Below are 25,732 nucleotides of genomic sequence, written 5' to 3'. Positions count from 1 at the left end.
TAAACAGGTAGAAAAAATTTAATGACTTATAGGCCTCATTCAGTCTCTACTCTTAAGCAGGGTTAAAAGCAAATTAAATATTTCAGTTCCCTCCAGAAGAATGCCAGAGCGCCAACCCTGCACAGGTCTTGCCAGGACAAGTCCCTCTGAGAGGATCTCCCACCAGTCTTACTAGCACCGGCCAGCAGTTCTTAGAGAAGCATCAAGCAAATGCAACGTTCTCCTACTGGTGGCTTCGGTGCACTTTGCGCTTCTTGCCGGGGGTTGATGGAGCCCTCAGGCCGCCTGGGGAGGGCCGAGCAGGCTTCAAGGGCCTGGGCCGCTTCTGAAAGGAGCCTTGCCGGGACACCGGGAGCCGTTTCTTCTGATCAGCTTTTAACTCTCCTTTAGCCTGCTTCTTGGTTTCTACTGCTGCAGAAAGCTCCCGTTTTGCAGTCTGTTTCTTAACAGCTTTCAACTCTGCGTATTTTTTCTTTTTCGGCAGAGGCTCAGCAGCTACCGGGGCGGACCCCTCTTTTGCGGTCTCCCCGGTAGGATCTTCCTCTAGAAAGAGAATCAAGAGTTATGCCAGAACGGTAGAGGCAAGGCTGCTGTGAGCAGGGAAGAAAGCGCAGGGTAGGAGTAGCAAAAGGGCACAGCGAACATCGCAAGCGCACTCGCTTGTGTAAAGGGACCAAGTAGTTTTACGACTGCGGGAGTGTGGCAAATCACAGCAGCTGGCTTCCAAGGAGCTACCCCCCAGGGCAACCAGCAGACTCCTGACAACGTCAGCTTGTAGTAAATACATTTTAAAGAGGAAGTTTCTGGCCCCTGTTTCTGCTGAGAGCTCTGAGAGTGAAAAGGAATAAGCCCCAGCCTGAACTTTTCTACTATTCCTGACATTACTCCCATTATGTCTTCCTGGTTGCAATTAGGACAAGCTACCAGAATACAAGACTTCTCAGCAGCCTAATCCATTCAACTGGGACACATTTGCATCATGTCATGTTAGTATAGGTACTTTTTTGAGATACTGAACTAAAAACTACCACTCACTATTAGATGAAGTGGCCGCCTTTAACATATTCTTTTGTTCCTGATTATATTAACACCAGAACCAACTGCTTAAAAGAAAAGATGGTTGTAACCTTAACACACAATCCCCACTTTCCTGCTAACAGCACATAACAGTCTGGTTCTAACCATGTTTACTTGTAAGTAAATAGCCCTGATGAACAGGATAAGGTTTCCTTCCTCAAAAGGAAGATTAGGCTTCTCTGGCCTTACTCCTGTTAGGTTCTGTGGCTAATAGTTTCACATCGAACAGTTCAGTAAAACCAAGTAATTTCAGCATTTACAGAAATTATTCTGCTTGAGAAGCTAATGAATCTGCCTTTCCAGGGTGCAAAGTTCTAACGGGGTTTGTTTGGCAGCAAAGCAAGGTTCCCGAACAGGCAAACTCTTCGATCCATTACCTTTCGGGGCCTTGGGAATGGCGTTGGAAAACTTCTTGAGTTTGGCAACAAAGAAGCCATCCATGTTGTGCGTGTGAGGGTAGAAGCGCCGTGTGGATTTCAAAGAAGGATGGAAACGACGTTCCTTAAACCTAGATGAACACACAGAAAACGTTGCGCATTTCCCAGGGCAAAAAAACCACACATGAGCGTGACGGTCTGCTCTCACATTCCAGTCTTAGGATTCAAGATGCCCACCTGGTAAATCCCTCTTTGCCGAAGTCCAGACCTGTCGGCACCAAACGGACGTTGCGCTTCTTCAGGGCATAATCCACAACCCACTCGTTTTCCTCTACCTGCCAACACAGAGCAAAGGCAGTCAGATGCCTCAAAGTCTCTCACAGTGGAGGCTGGAGAGAAGAAAGAAACTCACCATGACTGAACAAGTGCAATACACCAGGTAGCCCCCAGTCTCAGAGGCGGCGTTGACCGAGTCAATGGCGCTGAGAATCAGTTCCTTCTGTAGGTGAGCACAGCGCAAAATGTCTTTCTCGTCCTGAAAGAGAAAGGTGGATGGAGGTTAATGATGATGATGCTTTCAGTGTCCAAAGTGCTTTACTTATAGTATTGAGTCGTGAACCACTTTTCATCATCATACACAGAGGCAGACACATACCTAACGCCCCAGGGGACTGGGCACTGAGGCTGAGACACAATGGCTCACCTAAGACCACCTAGCAAATTTGTGGTACAGGTGAGATGATGGAGCTGCTGTCTGTCAGACTTTCAACTGTGGTCTGCGGAGGGCTCAGTAGTAGACTACATGCTTTGACTATAGAAGAACTCACGTCCAACTCCGAGCACAGGGGTAGGCAGCCTGGACTACAACTCACATAACCCCGCAGCCCAAACTGGAGAACCCCTATCTTGTGAAAATACCACCTGTGAAAAGGACTCATGTCCTGCAATGGATGCCACTTACAGAAACTAAATAATGCATTGTGCATGAAAAGGGGAAGAAAAAGTGATAAATCACAAGGTGGCCATGGCTTTTTCAACAAAAAGAAAAAGGGGAAAAAAAGAAGAAAGTGTATTATGGAACCCAATGTACATAATCCTCGTCCTCTCCCATTTTTATTCTCATGACAACCACCACCACCCTGTCAGCAATTCTGGGTAGGAAAATGGCGACGTCCATCCTGAAGGTCAAAGACTACCAACAGATGTGAAGTATGGCGTGGAATTTCGCAACTGTACTGCTTGTTATAGAAAAGAGAAACGCCGTCTCATGTTTTAAGTGGACATTGTTTTTATTCTGATACTTTTGGTGGGTTTAAAATTTTGTATATCTGTTTTTAATGTTCATTGTTTTTAACTTTTATAAACTGTCCAAAGAGCTTCAGCTATGGGGCGGTATATAAATGTAATGAAATAAATAAATAAACTTCAGCCAGGGATTGTGAAGGCTGCAGTCTAAAACTTCTGGACATACCAGGTTGCCTAGCTTAGCATCTCTCGTCAAAGGTTCTTGGGTAGCACGTGATGGGAGTGGCTTCTGAGAGCTTCGCCTGTTATTGTTTCCAGGGCTCCGCTTATTAAGCATGCTGGCATCTTCTTGGATTTGTTAGCACCTTTCCTAACCTGTGGTATACTTTCTTCCTGCTGTATTTTTTAGATAATCTCCAGGCATCCAGGAAGGATCTGACCTCCTCTCCTCCCTCACTTTCTGACTTGCTTTGAAGAAATCCCTTCCTTTATGGCAAGCTTCCTCTTTTGAAACCAAATGTGAACCCAGACTTCCTGGGGAACTTTCTACTGACAATATATGCTGAATTTGACCGCTCTGTGGTCACTGCTTCGAATCATTTCAGCAACGCACCAGGTCCTGGGATTAAGTCGAGGGCTGCCTCCCCTCTGGTGGGTTTTATGACCAATTGTTCCAAGGCAGCCATTTACTGTAGCCAGAAGTTTTGTCTCCTAGCCAGTCAAGCAAGTCTCTCGTCAACACACCCACATAGCCTCTCTCACTTCCTTCAAATATCCTCAAAAGACACTCATATGAAGGGTTTGGTAACACATAAAAATGAGGAAGCAGCTATGCAGTTCTGGGCTCCTCTTCTCCAACCGGCTACTTTCTGCATGAAAATCTAGAGCCCAATGTCCTGCTGCGCAGTGATCACGGCCCAACTCACCTTATTCGTTTTAACTGTGGGGTCCTTTGAAATAACGCCTGTGCCACTGCAGGGTGCATCGAGCAGGACCCGGTCAAAACCACCCAGGACCTTGGGAGAGAAGAGAAATACATTGAGAAGGAAGTTTCTCCATGGCTTCGATATAGTATCCAACCCCTCTCTCAGGTTGCTGCCTGGAGACCAAATGAAAATCTGCCAATGAAGCAGGAGACGCGGTAGCTGCACCTGTTCCTGCCCATCCCCGTGAAGCGCTCCCCTCCCTCACCCTGTTGCATGTTGGGAGTCCTGCTTGCCCTTCCTCAAGAGACTCACTGGCCAAGCACTCTGAGATCCGTGCAGGCCATGGCAACAGGCTCCACCCCCTCCAGGGCCCCTCAGCCATATACCTTGGGAAACTGCCGCCCGTCACAGTGGCTCACAACAGTGTTTGTGACTCCTAAGCGGTGCAGGTTTCCAACTACACTGTGCAATCGCTCAGCGTTGCCGTCATTGGCCAGAATCACACCGGTGTTCTTCATCAGTTGGGCTGCCAGGGTGGAACGCAAAAAGGGGGTGGGTGGGTTAAAACTGAGAGTTGGCTCATTTGCACCCTCTCCAGTCCTGATCACAAGCGTCTTCCATTCCTCTCACACTTCTCTGCTCTGCTGCGCGCTTCCCAGGCAACCCTGTTTCTACCCCTCCCTCCACAAAACAGAACGGAGAGTTTGGGTTACCTGTGCACCCTCCTCCTACGTGTGCACTGAAGAGCAGCCAAAGCAATTGAGGTGCCCACCAGGAGGCAAGTTCTTTGAAGAAAGGTTCGACCGAGGACCACTTCCTCCCTAAGGCCAGTTATTAAGGTATTTAAGCCCAGCCAGATGGCCAGCTACAAACGGAAATGGATTCCTTAACAGGCAAGTACTCAAGCCAACGACCCAGGAAAACAGAAAGGAACAGCCATGGCAGGTTGTGGACCACTACTTGGCGAACAAGTTTTTTTTGGGGGGTGGGGGGGGGGAAGTCATAGGTAAGACAAAATCCTCAATTATCCCTATTTATTGCATCTCAATGGTCCAAAAACAAATGGGCAAAAAAAATATGCTAGGATTGACCTAGTTTCCCTGAAAACAGAGCACCACTTGTAGCACGTTCAACTTCTGTAATACATAAAGAAACCGAGATTCTCCAGAAGCTAGAGAGACAGTAAATATTTAGTTAAGCACCGAAATGGTTATTTGACGTTGCAGTGTTGACTTTCAAAATTGAAAGTGGGTTTTAAAAACTAATTTGATACTGCTTTTTTTTTTAAGTCTCCTAATCATCCAAAGGAACAGTTTAAAATCTTTAGCTTTTTTAAAATTTATTGTCACTTGTTTATTTTTAACTGGCTTGTGATTTTAAATAGTTTTAATGCTGCTTTCAGATAATGTTGTGATTGGGTTTTAAATTGTTCTTTGTATTTTTATTATTATGCAAGCCACCTCGTAAGGGCTATGCTATCAATAAATAAAAACTGCACTAACTTCTAAATTATTTGTTACTTACATTATTATTTGTTACTTATTTTATTTAAGGTAGTATTATCGCCCATTTTGCACACGGAGGCTGAGGAGCCCGCTTAGAGCCACCCAGTGAGTCCTTGACAGAGAGCTGAATGGACAATCTAGATCAAAGCTCATTCTTTTAACCGCTATGCTTTAACAGCGCACCCCAGAATGCTGGAAGAATTCCTGCCCTGATTTGAAGTATTTGAAGTTAGCCTGCGGAGAGGCCCAATGCAAAGAAAAGGGGAGTGGGTGGGGCAGAGACAGTGACTGCCTAGGACTCCGGAACAAAATCTGCATCAGGGACTACCTGGCTCATGTCTCCCACTGAACCTGAAGGAACTCCTGAGCCTCATCCTCAGGGTGGAACATGGGTGGCACCAATCGTGGCCAATTCAGGGTTTGCTGCATTACAGCCTAGCTGCTTGGCCAGAAGAAAGGAGATCTCATCCTCCAGTGTTCCCCTTTCTCCCGCAACACCACATCCCCCTCTTGGTGGCCACATCCCATTCTTGGCAGGCACTGTCTCTTGAAGGGTGGTCTCATGTCTAGCCCTGCTCCCCCTGGGTTGGAAGAAGGTGTTTCAGGTGATCAATGAGAATCAGACTCTGAAGTAGAGGAGTTGGCGTCAGAAACAGGCCAGCCTGTACCAGTAGAGGGGAAAGCTCTCACGGGCTCTTCACCAGCTGGAAGCGAACCTTCTCCAGAGCTTATCTCCTCAAGGGCAAATAATACACAGTCAGTGGGAAGCCAACATTCTTCCGAGGGGGAGAGCGCAGAGAGGTTAGCTGATCCTAGAGTACGCTGCAGACTAAAATGGGAGGAGCTAAAGGAAGGTGAAAGTCAGCCCGGCTGGCATCCCGTCAGAAGCTGCATCACAACCAGTGTCTCTGAAGTTAACGTGTCTTGGGAAAGGGCTTTCCATTCTTCTTGAACGGACAATGGTCTCGCTTAGTTTGCATAGTTTTGCCTAGGGGAAAGTTCCTAGAGATTAGACTCTCTTCAGGTAGGAAGAGATGTTTACTGCTTGAATAAAGCTTTGCGGATTACTTAGCAGGCCTCAAAGGCAGGAGGTTTTGAGAAACACGACAGGTAGTTCCCACAGGAAGGAAGACCACCTGCACCAGAGGCCCATTGTGCCTGGGCAAGGGCCGTGAAGCAAAAGTCAAGGAATTTCTCACTCCTGCATCTCCATCTGAACCTTCCAAGTAGGGGAATGAGATACAGCTAGGAGGCCCACTCAGGAATGTGGAGCAGGAGCAAGCTCAGCCCAGCAAGGTTCAGCACTTGCTGCTGCTGTCTTACTTGCTCCCTCTCTGCCTGGCCTGCAACCAAGGCTCTGACCTTGCTGGAATCAAATTAAACTAGCAGAGCAGACCTGGAACCGATGACCATTCACTACAGAATCAGGTGACTGGCTGTACGGAGAAGCTGAGCGGTGCCTCCTCGTCTAGGGCCCAGCAGAACCTTTCCTCAATGAGCTTTGCTTATCAGCAGACAGAACGGAACACTCAGTGGACCACTCCAAAACAACAAGAAAGGGAGAACATGAACACATTTCCTCATCCCATCCCAATTCTCTACTAGTACCTATGTAGCTGGTCTTGCCTCCTGGGGCACAGCACATGTCCAAAATGCGCTCATTCTCCTGGGGGGCAAGAGCCATGACGGGGAGGAGGCTGGAGGCCCCTTGCAGCATGTACTGCCCGGCCAAGTATTCCGGAGTGGCACCTAGCAGTGGAGGTGGAAGCACAGACAAAGCAATGAGAAGCTAACTATTGAGATGCCCCAGCAAGCTGTCCAAGGGCAAGGGGTGGGGAGGGAGGCAGCCTCTCACTCACCTATGGGCACAGAGGAGTCATACACGACAAGCCCAGTTTTTGACCACTTTCCTAACGGGTCTAGATTCACTCCACGATTAATCAGGGCCTGCAGGACGAAAGCGGGGAAAGGGTGAGGCCTTTTTACAACGGAAGGAGTCGGGCAGAGGAGGGCTGGGGGCAGACATTCATGGACACACCTGCGCCAGGTCCCGTCGCCGTGTCTTCAGCGTGTTGGTACGGAGGGTCACAGGCCGAGGAACCTCATTGGACTCCAAGAAGTCAACCAACTAAAAGCAAAACGAGAAAAAGAGATTTCCTCTACGCCACAATCAATCAATAAAAAATAGGACGAGAACCTCCCTGAATCATGGATGAACAACTATGACAGTTCACTCATGGGGGGAAAGGTTGTAGGGCTGTCATTGGTTAATTATATGAACTTTACGTGCAGATCAATCAACCACATACACCAACTGACGCATAACCCCACCCCCACCCCACCCTTCATGTCCATGTGAGAGCTGAGAGTTGTGTGAACTCTGGCACCCAAGCGCCTCCCAGGCCTTGGGCCTGCGGAGACCTCCACGGTCACCCGACCCCTTTCCCGACATCACCGGCACTTGCCTCTGACGTTCGCTTTGATCAACTGGGCATTCTGTTGTTGCCTCTTGGGGTGGGTGGGGGCTTATAGGTAACCTTTTTTTACCTTGCCATGTTGGCCTGTTCCCTGCTGCTGCCAACCCTTGGAGCAAGCTAGAAGATGTTGCACAGGGCACTGCACTGCTACGTCTCTCTCCCTCTCCCCTATAGAAATAAAGCTGCTGCTCTCTCAGCCTCCCTCTGCTGGCAGCTCTGAGCTCTCTTCCCAGCTAAGTCAAACCACTTATGTGCCAAAAATGAGAGAGGGATGAACTTGCTTTTTCACAATATTGTTCTGCTAATAACTGCAAGAGAAACAGGTGAGGGTAGAGGAAGGGGGGGGTAGGTATCCCAGTCTGCTTGCTCCCTGGCTGTGAGACTGATATTAACTCTGGATTTTTAAAATCCTCCTTCTTTGCTTTCTGTGATTCTGCTTTGCAACGAGCTGAACTTCTTGTGGCTGACATAGGAGTAGAAACGCATCGTGCTGAGGTGGAGAGAATATGCTCGATTTTAAAGTACTGCAAAGATGCTCCAGTTTGCTGACACTTCTGCCTTTCTACCTTTCATAGCATGGCTCTGTGGTTCCTGAGGCTTTACTTCTGCATAGCACTGAGCTGAGCTTTCTGTGGTGTACTTCTGATTTCAGCAGAACGCTCAGAAGGGAAAAGGGCTCCAGAGAATATTCAAAATATAAGAATAAGGTTTCCAGCGTCAGCAACTGAAGGAGGATTATTTCTAATCCGAAACGTCGAGCATTCCAGACACCGACAAGGACTATTAAAGATTTTAATCATTTTTAACGGCACCAGAGCTAGTCTCTCAATCTGCGCCTGAACTTGAGTAGACATGCAAATTGGAAACAATGGGACGGGGGTGGAGGGGGGGCCAATTTCAGCCCAGCCGATTACTGGAATTTGATCCCCAAAAGCTTCTTTGAAATGGAAAAGATCCACTGCCTTAGACAGAGGAACGGCCAAAGACCCTTGCTCTCCTGGTAGAATCATAGAATAGCAGAGTTGGAAGGGGCCTACAAGGCCATCGAGTCCAACCCCCTGCTCAATGCAGGAATCCACCCTAAAGCATCCCTGACGGATGGTTGTCCAGCTGCCTCTTGAAGGCCTCTACTGAGAGAAAGTCCAGAACTGAGAAGGGAACTTTTTCAACAAATAAAACAAGAAATACAGCATCTTTGTCCTATCGCCAGAGTTCCTCCACAATTCCCTCTCCACGTTGCTTTTTAGATGATTCAGGCACGTGTGGCAGCACCCAATTGTCATTTTTATAAGTATTTTTGTAGTAGTAACAGCCTTTCCAATATAAGCTTACATTTAAGCTATCAAAAGGTTAAAATATTCATAAAGGACAAGACCAGGTTCTGCTGGGTCAGGTCAAAGATCCACGAAATTCATTATCCCGTTTCTCACGGGGGCCAACCAGATGCCCCTGCCATTGTTCCACCTCGAGGCCGCAGCCCTAATGAGGCAGGGTGAATTTCGGAAGCGGAGACTGCCATTTCCATTCTGGAAAGCTCAAGTCACGCTTTTAGTTCTAAACCCTTAGCCTAAGCCAAAGTTTTGGCTGATGAATTGAGCCAATGAATTGAGGGCAAAGCACTTCACCCGTGCTTTGCCCTTAATCCCTCTTATTTCCGTCTCTCCTCTCCCGCCCACCACACACACACCAAAGGTGATGTTATGCTAACCTGGATACTGTTGTTTTTTATATTTTTGATGGTTTTAAATTTTGTATACTTTTTAACGTTCACTGTTTTTCACTTTTGTAAACCGCCCAGAGAGCTTCAGCTATGGGGCGGTATATAAATTAAATAAATAAATAAACCTTTCGGAACCAATCTGGGCCAGGGTGGCATTTGGTACATGTGGGGGGGCTTCACCTTTACTCACACAGAACGTGGCTTGGTATTTTCAGTGCTTTCAGAGACAGGCATAATTGTTTGTGTCATGGGCTGAGCCCATGGTCCCTTTAAGGCAGCCTTCTTCAACCTGGGGCGCTCCAGATGTGTTGGACTACAACTCCCAGAATGCCCCAGCCCAGGTTGAAGAAGGCTGCTTTAAGAGAACATCTTTTGCTTCATCTCAGGGAGAGGGGTTTCTTGTGTCCGAAAAGGGAGTAGCAAGCAAAATGCCAAGGCCACGCTTGGTGAGAAGCACCTGGAATCTGATAACGCCTCCTCGGGCTGGTACCGGGGGGGGGGGGGGGGGGGAGAGAGAGTAACAAGTTGCAGCTGTGTAATGTCTGGGATCATTCCCCCCTCCCTTTGGGAGAGGTGTGGGTTGCTATGGGGTTTCGATTGGTCAAGGTGGGTCTGGTGACAAGGGGGTCCCAGAAAGGGATAAAAGGCTTAGGCACCTAAGGCACCTTTCCTGTGCATGTTAGGAGTCTAGCGTGTGTGTGGTGAGTCGGGGCATCCAGGCCGGACCAGCTGGATGGCGGAGGCTCCACGCGGCCACTGAGGGAAGGAGTTTAGCTCGAATGGCGTAAAGCCAAGTCGGAGTGAGCAACAAGAAGTTGAGTTGCAGAGTTAAATGTTTGATATGTTTTAGTCTAGGTTTGGGTACAATTGGGGCAAGGGAGCTTGTCGGAGTAACGGCTGGTGTGGGTGGTTAAGCGGGGAGCGAGTGCGAATCCTGTTAGGCTTGAGTGTGTGAGAGGGAAGAGGGAAGTGTCAGTCCCTGCTGTTTATGTGTGTTATTCCTTTGTCCGTGTTCTTCCCCCAAACCTCCTAAGTGTTAACCTTAACGTGTGGACCCTTATGACAGTGTATGTGTGTAAATAATAAAAGCGTTTGGTCCCTATTCTGGAGTGTGGCATGGTTTCCTTGAGAACCTAGACTGCAAAGGGTTAACAAGCGGCAGCAAAGGGACTTGTGTCTGGGCTGGCTGAGCCAGACCCCCCTTCTCCGGCCGGGGAATTGCTAAAGCCAAACGGAGCATTTCCGCTACAGTTTGCCCTCCCAGCTTGTAACAGCAAACGGATCTTGTAGTCTGCTTGGCTCGTTATTCGAATTCTGAGACCGCTCGCAGGCTTACTGTTCAACAGGGTATAAAAGACGAGCATCCCTAAGAAGGAATTAACCGGGTTGAAAATCAGTTAGGATTCTGGAAAAACAGTACCTCAGAGAGTGGGAAGAGGTCCATCATCTTCCCAATTAAGAAGTCGCTGTAGGAGTAGTACGCAGCCAGGTCCTGACGCAGGAGGCTCAGATACTCCTGCCGCGAGCGGCCCTCCTCCCGTTTCGTACTGAAGTCCTGAAGCACCTCTATATTGTCCTTTATACGCTGATGAATGAGCTGGAGGTCAGGCGGCTGAGCAGGTGGTTAGGCAGTTAAGGGCCACAGCCAACATACGAAGCTGCCTCCTCCCGAGTCGGACTGTCGAGCTGCCTGGCCCCATGCTGCCATTTACTCTGTCAAGCAGCAGCTCGCCAAGGCTGATGCAGCCCTGATACCATTGGGAGATGAGAGGACGGAGCAGGGCCTTCCACCAGCCTAAGCAGTCTCCTTAATTTATTTTTATTTTCTCCCTCTTCCCTCCCCATACACTTTTCCTTGTGTGTCATGTCTTTTTTTTTTTTTTAGAATGTAAGCCTGAGGGTAGGGACTGTCTTCTTTATTGATACATTGTAAGCCGCTCTGAGAGCCTTTTGGCTGAGGCTGTGCACGGACCCCCCCGACCTGCAACTTCCCGATCGGGTCTGCTCCGCCCCGCGTTGATCCGCCTATGGTCTGCTCTGCTCCGCAGCAGAGTTCCGGATCCAAATCGGAGCTCTGCAGCAGCGGCAGTGCCAGGTAAGGCCCCCATACCCTCTTACAACTTACCTACCTCTGTCGTGGTCTGCTGGCGGCTTCAACTGAGGCTGAGGACTCAAACAGGAAGACCAGGCCGCAGCCGCGGCCTGGTCTTCCGGTTTGAGTCCTCAGCCTCAGTTGAAGCCGCCGCTGGACCACGATGGAGCCAGGTAAGCCGCCCTCCCCCGTCCCTTACCTGGCTCTGCCCGCCATTGCCACACAGACTGCGGCAGCGCCAGGTAAGCCCCCACTTACCTTTTTTTTGGAGTTCCGGATCGAGGCGAAGAATCCGCTTGGTCTCAATCCGCAGCTCCCCCAACCCGATCCATCTCCGCCTTTGTCGGAGGTGAATCAGGCCGCCTCGCTATCGCTTCTCCAATCCGAAGCGGAGCACAGCCCTGGTAGATACTATCTGGAGTGGCACCACATCTAAAGATTCAAAGCGCTGCACCAACCTACGTAACCCGGGCTTAAAATGGACCTGTGCAAGAAGCCAGGCTTTCCACCCTTTGACCGCTGCTGGAGTTGGACTTAAACAAGGGGGTGGGCAGGTGAAAAGGGACGCAAAGTGAAAGATGTGCAAGGAAGCATGTGACTGCCCGTAGCCCTATCTTAATCGATACACCGAGCAGTCACCCAAAGGAAGGATATCTTCTTTCTCTATCTCCTGCCCACTCGGAAGCACAAAACTCTCATCTGCCTCCACATTGAGTTGCAGGTCTGTCTCCTTGTCCTGCTCCACGTCCTGCTTGTGCGGCGCCGTCTCCTCATCCTCACTGTCATCCTCGCTGGAACTCTGCCTGCATCCGAGAAGAGAACCGTTTAAGCAGGAGCGTCTACAACAAACGTCGGGGGGGGACGAGGAGCGGCGGAGCTCTTTCATCCCCCAGAAGGACAAAGGGCTCATGAACAGACAAAACCTTCTCTTGGATTACTCACCCCTCCAGTTTCTCTTTCTGGGCAGCTTGTTCTATAGGCAGGAGCTGATTTCAAAAACAAAACACAGAGAAAGAAAAAGAAGCAGCTTAATCCAATGCCAGAAGTACCCTACACACTCCGAGATGGATAATGCAGATGCACAACCCAAGGTGTAGGAAGCGATGGGGGTAGCGGCACAGGCCGGAAGTCTCCGCACTTTTGATCATAAATAACCAAATGCATTTCGATTTTCCATATGTGTATTTAAGTTTGTAATATAAACATGAACTAGTATAAACAAACACGACACACTGTTCAGAGGAGGGCAGCGAGGATGATCAGGGGTCTGGAAACAAAGCCCTATGAGGAGAGACTGAAAGAAATGGGCATGTTTAGCCTGGAGAAGAGAAGATTGAGGGGAGACATGAGAGCACTCTTCAAATACTTAAAAGGTTGTCACACAGAGGAGGGCCAGGATCTCTTCTCGATCCTCCCAGAGTGCAGGACAAGGAATAACGGGCTCAAGTTATAGGAAGCCAGATTCCAGCTGGACATCAGGAAAAACTTCCTGACTGTTAGAGCAGTACGACAATGGAATCAGTTACCTAGGGAGATTGTGGGCTCTCCCACACTAGAGGCCTTCAAGAGGCAGCTGGACAACCATTTGTCAGGGATGCTTTAGGGTGGATCCCTGCATTGAGCAGGGGGTTGGACTCGATGGCCTTGTAGGCCCCTTCCAACTCTGCTTCTCTTGGCATTTAAATAAACCTTTTACTAATAATATTACTGCAGAAGATTCCTTGGTTCCGCCCTTGCCTTTGGCTTATTTTTTACTTCCTTGGGGATACCCTGGAGGTGCCCCATACAGTCTGCCAAGGGAAAGACATTTAACCTTGCCCAGGAAAAGGCTGTTCTCATCTTAACAGAGGGTGAATCAACCAGATCTTTTGGAAGGTTAAGGAAAGAAGGGGCTAATGCAGTTTCGCATGTATTATATCCCTATATTGGGCACAGGGGCGTGAGAGGGGGCAGCCTGCCTTTGGCTGCATACTGAACTCATGGCAGATATAAAGATTCAAACCGGGAGACTGTCAATTTGCAGCTCAATCAGTAAGAGGTACTGGTATCCATTTGTAGCAAGAGTGACCAAAGTAACGTGCCAGGGGTTCTTACCTCGTCTTCATCCCCGGAAGACAAAGCGCCATAATCGTCCACCATCCCGTCCTCGCTCCTGTCCTCTCCGTCACTCTGCCAGGGACCCTCACTCCCGTCACTGCCACTGAGTGCTTCGCATTCCTCTTCATCGCTTTCTTCAGGCCTGGATCTCTTCTTCCCGGGAACAGAAGGAGTAAGCCACGTGGCATTGTCATCGCTGAAACCAGCCCGGCAGCCATCCGGCAACGTGGCTTCCTCATCTGCAGCCTCCAATGATTTTTCTGTAGCTGCAGAGCGAAAGAAAGAGACAGTTTGAAACAGGCCTCCAAAAAGCTGCCAGCCCTCTTAAGTATCGGCCCCCAGACCTGTTCTGAGGAGTGCTTCGTTAGTTAGTGAGACATTTTCTTTCAGGGAAGGAAACGGTGTTAAAAACCTCCCAATTAAAATACATTTTGTAGCAGGGAAGAGAAAATATTTGTAGCTCCGCCACATGTATCAGCAAATCAAAGGTTTTGTCATAAGGATAAGGACCTGAACTGGGCACATGCTGCACTAGCCCTATACTGGCTGAAGCTGGCTAGCATGTGTGATTCCTGGCTCCCCCCAAAAATGCTACTTAGAGCAATTATAATCCTTGTCTCGAAGTTCTTGGGCAAACTCGGTCAGCACGATACTCTATCATTACGGGATTAATGTGGAAGCTCTACCAAATTAAGAGCCTCGTGTGGCGCAGAGTGGTAAGCGGCAGTTACTGCAGCCGAAACTCTCCCCACGGCCTGAGTTCGATCCCAGCGGAAGCTGGTTTTCAGGCAGCCGGCTCAGGTTGACTCAGCCTTCCAAGGTCGGTAAAATGAGTACCCAGCTAGCTGGGGGAAAGGTAACCACGACTGGGGAGGGCCATGGCAAACCACCCCGCTACAAAGTCTGCCAAGACAACGTCAGCGGAAGCAGGCGTCCCTCTAGGAGTCAGCAATGACTCAAGTGCTTGCACGAGAGGTTCCTTTCCTTTCCTTCTACCAAATTATTCCTCTAATAGAGTCAAACAACTTATCAAAGGATTTTTTTATCTTGATTCCAAATGGCGGGACCTTCATTTACTTTCCCAAATGGCATATTCCTCCTGGTACCCAATATTCAAAACATCTTTTGGGCTGGAGCAGTACTTTATCAATTTTATGCTGGCACCACTTAGAAAAGCATTTACACCTTTGCGTTTTCCGTCTATGCCCTCCGCCTATTTAAAGGGAAGATTCAATAACACCCCTGTGCACCAAAGACTCTGCATCTGTGAGCCAGGGGAAGTGGAGGAGATTCAACATTATCTGTTGCGATGCCCTTAATATACATCCCCTAGACAAAAATTTCACGATTACATTCTTCGTGATCTTTCTAACCGACCTTCCCTTGAGCAAACCTGTACCTTGCTGGCCGGCAATAACGTATTTATTACTGCTCTGGTTTTAAAATTTGCCTTGGCTGCAAGGAAATTGAGAGCGCGGCATCAAGACCATTTCCAAGTATCATAATGGGCAGCTGGAGATTTTGCCCTTTTTATATGTGCTGATCTCATACCCCACTGGGGAGCAATTCATTTATGTTAGTGTGACTTTGCATAAATTTTTGTTTACTATTTTTATTTTATTTTAAATTATTTTTATTCCATTTAGTTTAGCTCATCTTTTTACTTGTATATCATTTTTCTAACTACCTTATTTCTTCTATTCTAAGACGCACTTTTTTCCCCATATAAACATCTCTAAAAATGGGGTGCGTCTTAGAATCATGGGTGTGTCTTGGGTTTTTTTTTCCTGTTGGTGGTACTGAAATTAATGTGCGTCTTACAATCGATGGCATCTTACAATCGAAGAAACACGGTATGTCAAATTGTGATGGCTTATCGCTTTTAGCAATAAAGATTTCATTCATTCATTCATTCAGAAGGAGCTAAACCCAACCCCGTTGCTTCTCAGCCACCCTGATCGACACCCTCCTGCTGTGAGGAAACAGAAAAGATCAGGTCCATTTTCCATCTTCTGCAAACATACCCTGCACAACTTGTGATCCACTGAGGCCGTTGCTAGATGAAGGGTTAGCGCGGTGTGAGGCCCGGTCTCCCTCCTGTGCATCCAGATGACGCACAGGGAATTCCGGGGTCAGGCCGGGCTAAGACCTCCCTTAAGCCGGGATAAGCGGATTCACTTATGGCTTGGCTTTTCCGCAGCCCCGGCCTGAGCCCGGGGCTGCGAAAAGTCTAGCGACTTTCGTGGCTTTTCCTGGCTGCTTGCTTACTTGCGAGTAGCTGGGAGAAGCCACAGACTGGGCACAGCGCTCATAGGAGCACTGTGCCCATCGGGCCGGGGGGGGGGGAATCACGGGGGGGGGGGGGAGATAGGGGCCAGGGGAAAGGCCGGACCCGGCAGGAGAGGGGGGGGGGAAGAAGAACGGGCACAGGCATCGGGGACAGGGGGCGGGGGAAGAAGAACAGGCATGGGGACGGGGGAAGAAGAATGGGCACGGCGGACAGGGGGAAAGAAGGATGGGGGACAAGGCATGGCGGATGGGGGAAAGAAGGACGGGGGACAGGGCATCGGGGAGAAAGAAGGACGGGGGACAAGGCATGGAGGACAGGCGAGTGAGCGGGCGGGCAGGGGGGGCATCAGGCATTGTGGGGGGGGGGGGAAATCAGGGGCAGGGGGAGCAGGGGACCCTATATTTATTTTTAAAAAACCCTACCTTTTCCAGCGGTGCGCTCCTGAGCACATGGCCCTTTAAGATTAAAAAAAATGGCGGACGCAATGGGGCTTTCCCTTGCCCCGTCGCATGTTACGTCTGGAAAAGGGCAACGGCGCACGCTAGCTGTAGCGCGCTGTCGCCCTGACTCCCGGCCGGATTATCCGGTAGGTCTAGCAAGGCCCTGAGTTTCCATCTGGAGTAAAGACTGCAAGCAGTGAATCAACTGCAAGCCGTGAATAATTACTCTAGGGGCATAATTGCTTTAAAAGGTTTTAGGCTTTCTGACTTTAAAACAGAGCAGATATTTGTGATCTCCTGACTCAGTAGTGTCCTGTAGGATAAAGAAGCAACCACTGCCTATGAAACATCAGAAACTGACACATATAAAGGCAGATGCCACATGGTACAAAGCCTTGGGGATGCTCCAAAGAGGGGTTGTAGATGTGTCAAAGAATGAAAATACCAGGCCACAATAAATGAGGTCATCCTTAAGGTGCCTTACGGCACAATCCTGTCCAGCCACTGGTCAGCCTCCGAGTTTGGAGGCTGATGAGCATCCTAGTCACAGCAGGAGCACAGAGGCAATCGTCTAAGTTAGAGCTCCGCGGAGGGTGAGGGAAGGAAGCTGGGGAGGGCTTGTATCCCTGCTTCCCTAGTCCCCTTTCCTCCCCCACCCTCAGAAAAGCTCCCTTGACCATCCTCTCTTGAAGTCGCTTTTGTGAGCTCAGAGAGGCAGCAGGGCTGGGTCTTTCTTTGGGGCGCTCAGACTCCTGGGTCCAAGGTTGGAGTGCTGTCTTTGACCTTGGACCCAGGAATCTGAACTATCCTATGCCCCAGACACTGTCTAGGGGGCATAGGATTGCTCTCCCCCGTTCTAGGGATTCTGTTGCTTCTGCCAAATACAGCCCAAGATTGCCGCCCTCTCTGATTAGGTCTTCCTCCAGAAGACAGCTTCCTAAATGTCAGCAGAAGCAGAGCTGATAAGACCATTCAGAACAGAGTGGGATGTGGCATTGGGAGGGGTGCAGCTGAAAGGGGGGGGGGGGGCAGAATGAGCAGAAATCAGGACTCTCCCCTGCTGCTTAAACAAGCCCTTTGGATCCCAGCCAATGCCTGCAGTGAAACACCCCAACTGGTCTCCACACAAGTAATAGATGGAAACATCCAACAGTCACCCTGTAGATACAGATCTATCTCAGCACTAGGCACTGATGATCAGCACTAGGCACCGAAACACAGTCCTCCCACGCCCACCTGCTACCCCCTTTACCTGTCAGCGCCTGGACGTCAAGGATACTCTTGCCTGTCTGGGGTTTTGCAGATTTGATTCGTCTCTTTGCAGCTCTAAAATCAGACAGAAGAATGAGCAAACAGCAACTGTGTCTAAGACAGTAAAAACAAGGAGGCCGATACACTATACATCTATTTACTCAAATTAGTAAGGTTAAAGTTTTGGTTGTCCTGTGTTACTGTTCTAGGGGGGGAAATTACTATATGAAAATGTGAACCTGCTTATTTTTGGAAAATGATGGCAACTGTACTTTAAAAGAACTATGAAATAGTTGATACATATCAGAGCTTATAATTTGCCTTCCTAATATCATTAATATTACCCATAAATATGCATAAGCCTCTGTTACATAAACTGGGCCTGTTCAGACAACATGCTAAGCTATGGTTAGGCCCTTTAACCTGTTTGCAGCAAATGGTCAGTGAACGTGTTTAAACCGTGGTTATATAGCCACCATGGTCAGGAATGGTTCCCACGACACACTAAGTCATAGTTCACATAACACGCTAAGCCATAATGCTTAATTCAAAATTCATAACTACTGTGGATTAGGGGGTGTTGTGTGAACAGGGTCACTGTGGCCAGACGTGCTGCAAAACAACATCATAGAATCATAGAATAGCAGAGTTGGAAGGGGCCTACAAGGCCATCGAGTCCAAACCCCTGCTCAATGCAGGAATCCACCCTAAAGCATCCCTGACAGGTGGTTGTCCAGCTGCCTCTTGAATGCCTCTAGCGTGGGAGAGCCCACAACCTCCCTAGGTAACTGGTTCCATTGTCGTACTGCTCTAACAGTCAGGAAGTTTTTCCTGATGTCCAGCTGGAATCTGGCTTCCTTTAACTAGAACCCGTTATTCCGTGTCCTGCACTCTGGGAGGATCGAGAAGAGATCCTGGCCCTCCTCTGTGTGACAACCTTTTAAGTATTTGAAGAGTGCTATCATGTCTCCCTAACCAGGGCTGAATAGAGAGGAACCAGTACCTCACGTGAGAAACGTAAGAAAATGGAATCGCATGGAAAAGTACAGCAATTATTTAGCTCGGTCAAATTAGAAGCAGACCCACCTTCTGCTGTTCAATACCAACCAATCAACACTTGAGGATGGGCAATGCGTTGCTAATTATGTATCAAGTGCCCTTTCAATGTTTATTTCTAACCTGGGTTATCTCGCTGCATTATAAGAAATACATTCTTCCAGGGGAAGCTGCAAGATTCACCTCCCGTAACCCCATTAAGAAGAACCCACCATGATGGCCAGGCCTAAACCGCTAAGCGCCATCATCACAAGTAAATCGCATTAAAAGATGCCCTAACTATGGATTGGCAGGTGGTGTTTATCGAATTGTAAATTTTCACAATTCCTTTTAATATCTTCGGTATCTACAGTAACGTCTTGATAACACGCTCATTTAAATTTCGATATCAATTAGCTAATTAAAAACAGATAATCAACTGAAACCTTCTTTTACTGGTGAGCAGCAGCCGTATTAAAACAAAGTTAAGGATTTTCATTCTTAATAAAAGAATGACGGATTCTGCAACTAACCTTCGCCGAGCATGACCGGAAAGCTTCCTTGCATCATTAGGATCTGGAGTGGGGGGGAAAGAAGAAATCCATTGGAGGCTGAGCAATATAGCAAACAAGAACAGAAAAGCATCCTGGCTGCATTTAAGACATCAGTGAACATGATTTCAAGTGGAAATACCTGTTTTGCCTGAGAGACTGAGCTGCCCAAGCCTTGCACCCCCATGTGACAGAAGTGCCCCACCAGGTGAGATCCCTGCCTTTTAAGAGGTTTTTGTTGTTGTTGTCGGGGGTGGGGTGGGCTTGAGCGAAACCTAAACAGACAGAGAAAGCTAGAGGAAATAGACATTTCACACAGGAGAAAAGTTGCTTTTCTTCCTCTAGCTTTGCTGCTCTCCTTACTAGAAACCACGGTTTGTCTGTCTGGACCAAGTAGGAAATTATGGCTCGCTGCAAACAAGGATCAGAAGCTATTACCCACTGTGTGTGATGGGTGGAGAGCACCACAACCCAAGGCTCATTCTCCTAACACCACACCATTATTTGGCATTACAGCCTCAACAGCCCAATGAAGGGATAAATAATGGAGTGTTTGCTCTTATATAGCAAGCTCTAAATCAGCCGTTGCCACTCCAGTGCTCCCCAGATAGGTTCGGACGGTGGTTATGTAGCTACCATGGATAGGAATGGTTCACATAACATGCTAAGCCATAATGTTTAGCTCAAAATGCTTAACCACCATGGCTTAGCATGTCATTTGAACAGGGTCCCAGAAAACCAGCATGCTGGGCAGAAGGCTAGGCTGAACTACTCTCCCATATATAGCTTTCTATACACTCTTCAACATGTGCTCTTCAACATTTTTATTAATGATTTGGACGAGGAGGTGCAGGGAACGCTTTTCAAATTTGCAGATGACACAAAATTGGGTGGGATAGCTAATACCCCGGAAGACAGAAACAAACTTCAAAGTGATCTTGATAGGCTGGAGCGCTGGGCTGAAAACAACAGAATGAAATTTAATAGGGATAAATGCCAAGTTCTACATCTAGGACATAGAAACCAAATGCAGTTACAAGATGGGGGATACTTGGCTCAGCAATACTACGAACGAAAAGGATCTTGGAATTGTTGTAGATCACAAGTTGAATATGAGCCAACAGTGCGATATGGCTGCAAGAAAGGCAAATGCTATTTTGGGCTGCATTAATAGAAGTATAGCTTCCAAATCACGTGAGGTACTGGTTCCTCTCTATTCGGCCATGGTTAGGCCTCATCTAGAGTATTGCGTCCAGTTCTGGGCTCCGCAATTCAAGAAGGATGCAGACAAGCTGGAGCACGTTCAGAGGAGGGCAACCAGGATGATCAGGGGTCTGGAAACAAAGCCCTATGAAGAGAGACTGAAAGAACTGGGCATGTTTAGCCTGGAGAAGAGAAGATTGAGGGGAGACATGAAAGCACTCTTCAAATACTTAAAAGATTGTCACACAGAGGAGGGCCAGGATCTCTACTTGATCCTCCCAGAGTGCAGGACACGGAATAACGGGCTCAAGTTAAAGGAAGCCAGATTCCAGCTGAACATCAGGAAAAACTTCCTGACTGTTAGAGAAGTGCGACAATGGAATCAGTTACCTAGGGAGGTTGTGGGCTCTCCCACCCTAGAGGCATTCAAGAGGCAGCTGGACAACCATCTGTCAGGGATTCTTTAGGGAGGATTCCTGCATTGAGCAGGGGGTTGGACTCGATGGCCTTGTAGGCCCCTTCCAACTCTGCTATTCTATGATTCTATGATTCCTTAAAGAATGGAAGGTGCCTGCACACAAAATATGTGAGCAAGAAATTAGATTTCAGAAAGTCTGAGACTGGTTTTTTTTCTAATAAAGTTCATGTTTTTAAAATATCTGACCAATATTTTACAATACTTAAACATTCAATTGACCAAAACATTTCTGACCAAATAATGTCCAGCCCTCATGGCATTCAGAACCAGTATGGCACAGCATATAGGGCTGCTAAACCTGAACCAGGCAGACTAGAATTTAAGTCCCTGGTCAGCCGTAAAGTTTACTTGGTGAACTTGGCCAAGTCAGCATCAGTCAGCTAGCCTACCTTTCAAAACCATTGGGAAAAGACACACATTCTTCCTGCAAAGGGCTTGCAGTAGCATACATGGGGGAGTAACTAGATCAAGAGCTGGTGAGACTGATCGCCATATTTAGACTTGGAAGGAGGAGTTTGATGTTTTCCCTTTCTCCTCTGAAATGTGTAACATGGATCACTTGAGCAAAGAAAAAAAAGTGAGCTATGCTAACAGATTTCACAGGATGGTTTGAAAGGTGACTGATGAGTATCTGGTTCTGCTTTTTTAATGTTGTCAAGCGATGGCCTTTGGTGTCCCCTTCAGCCATAAGGGAATATCTGCCTTGAGCCAGAATGCTTCATATATCACCCCACACTGAATACAGAGTGTCATAGAAAGTGAAAGAGAACAAGGTACCCCTATAGAGAGGGCATGATTCTTTACAAAGATGTTGAAGATTTTGAAATGAAAAATCTTCAACATCCTCCATCAACGAGGATCTGACATATGTCTGGATTATGTGTAAGGTCTGATAATCTTATTCACCGTGCTGACAGGAACTAGGCTCCAGCAAGCAAGATGAGCCCAGGGCTTCTAATGAATCTGGAGCTATAAAGGAAAGGAGATGAACCCCTCACCTCCTCAGCCCCAAAGTTCTGCTGAAGCTTGGGGTTTGTTTTGGTGTCGTGCTTGTCAGACACAAGGCCCAAAGCTATAGCAGACCTCTGCCTCTCTTCTCAAATTCCAAATGGAGACTGGAGCAATGTAAGACAATGTACAGCATTAGAGAATGATGATTCATGTATATACCGTAGACCAGCCTTCCTCAACCTGGGGCGCTCCAGATGTGTTGGATTGCATCTCCCAGAATGCCCCAGCCAGCTGCTGGGGCATTCTGGGAGATGCGGTCCAACACATCTGGAGCACCCCAGGTTGAGGAAGGCTGCTGTAGACAAAGAGCATGTTTTCAATATGGTTATTATTTAATGCGACATTCAAATACACTGCTAGTCCTTAATATTGTGACTGTATTGAGACAGTTTCTGTTCAAATAATGCACTTTTTTGGGTTGCTACATAATGTCTGGTTTTTATTTTCAACTTTTATTTTTTGTTAGATGGCAAAAACTAAGATACATGTGCTTAGATAGCACAGAGTGCAACAGCTTGAAGCATTCTCTCTTCCTAGTATTGGGTATATTCAGAACTTCACTTATAAAAACTAAGTTTTTTCTTCTTGTAAGGCTGCAATCCTACATGTGTTTACCTGGGAGTAAGCTCCATTAAGCAGTGGGTTTCCTGAATAAACATTGATAGGATTGTTCTGTAAATTTCATAAGTATGACAAGTAGTACAACTTTTTACGCTAAGTATAATGACATTTTTATATTGTCAAAGCAGTAAAAATAACTTTAGATGTCATAAGAAAGTATCTACTAAATATATTCCAGATTTTCCTGAAAAAAATGAAGAGAAAACCCAATCCTGTCCCCCAATGGCTTCATTTTACAACTCTACATTCTAGATAATAAAAATATGAGCTGCAATACAAAAGTCACTGATTCCATGTGACACAATAAAGGAGAAACAAGCATGAGACCTGTTAAAAGACCCAACAGACATCATCATCATCATCATGTGTTAAAAAATATTCCGTTTACAACGCCTTTTTTGTGAACCGCCCAGAGAGCTTTGGCTATTGGGCGGTATAAAAATGTAATAAATAAATAAATAAATAAAATTAAAGAGCCTTTTCAACTGCACTGTAAGGTGAGTATCCCCCTACTGCTGATTCAGGGGTTGAAGCATAGTGGTTTGCCAAAGGCCACCTACTGAATTCATGGTGGAGATGAGATCTGAACTGGGCATTTTGCTAACAATAAGGAAGTGTAATATTAAGTGGCTGCATAAAGTCAGAAGTTAGTCCAAGCAAGTCCAACAGAATGTACTGCTATGCATAGGATTGCACCTTTAGCACCATCAGGAGTGGGCTGAAAGTAAATCATGTCCACTGGTGGACCACTGGCCAACTTCCAGTAGATTAGCTAACACCAGGTAGTGAGTAGCGTTCTGGCAAAGAATGCTGGACAGGGCAGACACCCGTCCGATGGAGTCAAGCACACAGCAAGACCATCTGGTATAGTGGATAAGGTGCTGGACTGGGAGTCGGGAGATCCGGGTTCTAGTCCCCACTTGGCAATGGAAACCGACTGGGTGACTTTGGGCCAGTCACAGACTCTCAGCCCAACCAACCTCACAAGGTTGTTGTGCGGATAACATGGAGAGGAGGAGGATTATGTATGTTGCCTTGGGTTTCTCGGAGGAAAAAAGGCGGGATATAAATGTAATACCCTATTTCTTCGATTCTAAGACACACTCCTCCCCCCCATATAAATATCTCTAAAAATGGGGTGCGTCTTAGAATTGCGGGTGTGTCTTAGGGTTTTTTTTCCTGTTGGTGGTACTGAAATTAGTGTGCGTCTTACAATCGATGGCATCTTACAATCGAAGAAATACGGGTAAATAAATAAATAAAATATTCATTTCTTACCTGCCTCTCCCTTTGGATCGAGGCAGGGAACAACATTAGAACAGGAATCAATACATCTTAAAAATTCTTGATTTAACATTGATCTGGATAGGCCTGCCGGAAAAGGCTAGGCTTTAAAGCTGCCTTAAAATCACACACAGAGTTAATTTTAAGAATCTCCTCTGGCATGCCATTCCACAATCCGGGGGCGACAGAAGAAAAGGTCCTCTGGGAAACTAATGTCAGCCTGGTTTTAGCTGGCTGAAGTAAGTTCACCCCAGAGGACCTGAATGTGCGGGGCGGACTGTATGGGAGAAGGCGATCCCACAGGTAACCCAGACCCAAACCATGTAGGACAGTGTTCCCAAAGTGGGTGGTACTGGGATTGCATAGAGGGGCGTTAAGAGGCAGGGGGCGCTCGAGGTGGTCTTTTCCGTACCAGGAGTTTTGGTTACAGAAAGAAAGTTCTGATCGCTATCCTGCACTATGGAGAGTGGTTCAGGAGCTCCTGGTTGCATTTCCAACATCCTATTTGGTGGGATGTGGTTTTAGTGTGGTCTGCCTACTTCTCTCCAAGCAAAGAAATTGACTCCAGATTACTAAACGTGGTGATTTAAGACCACGTGGTGATGCCAGACATTGGGAAACTGGCATCACTTCATCAAGCCCATCCATCACATTAAGAATTTACAGAATAGTGAGGTATTCTGCCCTAGTTACTAAATGGGATATCTAATATTCTTGCTAAATGACTATCAGACTTTGAAAAGATGGTATCACTGGATCAAGTTCATCAATTAGGTTTAATTGAATAAACTAAAAAAATGCAATTGGATTTTGAATAACTATTCAATTAATTGTTGCTGTTTTGAATTTTATTGTTATTATCTTCCGTAGTGGGTCGTTGAAAACCGCTATTCTGAATAATGGTTTTTATAGGGTGGGGTAGGGGGCGCAGGGCATGAGTTTGTGGAACCAAGGGGGCGGTGACCTGAAAAAGTTTGGGAACCACTAATGTAGGGCTTTAAAGGTAATGACCCACACTTTGTACTTCGCCCGGAAACTAATCGGCAGCCAGTGGAGTGATTTTAATGTTGGGGTAATACGCTCAAGCCTAGATGTACCGGTGACCAACCTGGCTGCCATATTTTTGAACTAGCGGAAGTTTCCGAACTAGGTAAGAAGTAAGACTGCGGAGCCAGGCTCACACTCGGGAATATTAGGCCTGTCTCCACGGTTCAGAGCGCGCCATGGCGCTCTCTCGCTCTGCCCACTTAAAAGCACGCCCGAGCCCCTTGCTAAAGCGGAGAGCCGGCAGCGGCCAAGCCAGCCCTGGGCAATCAATCCTCTGCCCAGCTCACACCCCGGCGGGACCGGCCCAGAGAGTCGCAACGTACCAGGGGGCAGAAAGCGGGCGAGCTCCTCCTCCGCTCCGCGCTGCTTGCGGGCCTTTCGCCCTGGGCCTCGCTTCACCTTACGGGTCGGGTCCAACTTGCGCCCCATGGCCTGGGCCGGCCTGGTCTTGCTTGCCTCAGCACCACGCGTCGCGTCCCTCCACGTGGGCAGCCGGCGCAGACTGACTGACTTCCTTCCGGCCTGCCTCGACGCGGACCCTGATTGGCCCTTCAGTTTTGAGGCCTTGTGATTGGCTCGGTGGTTTCATACATAGACTTTTAATTCTTAAGTCAGAGGAGGAGGGTGATTCCGAGTTCAACAGAAGCTTTCCTTACCTCCAACCCAGGGCTGCCGTGAGAAACCTCAGAATTTACCGTAAGCTCATAAGTACCAACCTTAAAGAATTTTTCTACAAAATGATGTATAGGTGGCATATGCTAGGGTGACCCTATGAAAAAGAGGACAGGGCTCCTGTATCTTTAACAGTTGTATTGAAAAGGGAATTTCAGCAGGTGTCATTTGTATATATGAGGAACCTGGTGAAATTTCCTCTTCATCACAACAACAAGATGAAAAAGAACTATGGGACTATATTCTTATATATGACGACAGCTGCAACACTGCTATATGCACAAAGATGGAAAGGCAAAATAGTGCCCACAACAGAGGAATGGCTACTGAAGA

The 25,732-nt window shown here is 47.6% G+C and overlaps 1 protein-coding gene across 1 annotated transcript; it reads right to left on the bottom strand.

Moving 5' to 3' along the window:
- NOP2 (NOP2 nucleolar protein) lies at positions 1-25,196 on the bottom strand. The gene is made up of 16 exons (XM_063128983.1): positions 25,051-25,196; positions 19,066-19,108; positions 17,499-17,572; positions 13,514-13,782; positions 12,362-12,405; positions 12,074-12,222; positions 10,748-10,947; positions 7,169-7,258; positions 6,990-7,077; positions 6,739-6,879; positions 4,012-4,151; positions 3,626-3,715; positions 1,867-1,989; positions 1,692-1,789; positions 1,455-1,585; positions 1-543 (listed from the first exon to the last, which is right to left on the bottom strand). Exons 1-16 carry the CDS (start codon positions 25,154-25,156, stop codon positions 224-226), a joined length of 2,106 nt encoding a protein of 701 aa, XP_062985053.1. The 5' UTR covers positions 25,157-25,196; the 3' UTR covers positions 1-223.
- Positions 25,197-25,732: the final 536 nt, after the last annotated feature.

Source organism: Elgaria multicarinata, chromosome 6 (genome assembly GCF_023053635.1).
Source record: "Elgaria multicarinata webbii isolate HBS135686 ecotype San Diego chromosome 6, rElgMul1.1.pri, whole genome shotgun sequence".
Classification (NCBI taxonomy): Eukaryota; Metazoa; Chordata; class Lepidosauria; order Squamata; family Anguidae; genus Elgaria; species Elgaria multicarinata.
This window is presented reverse-complemented; position numbering and strand designations above follow the sequence as displayed.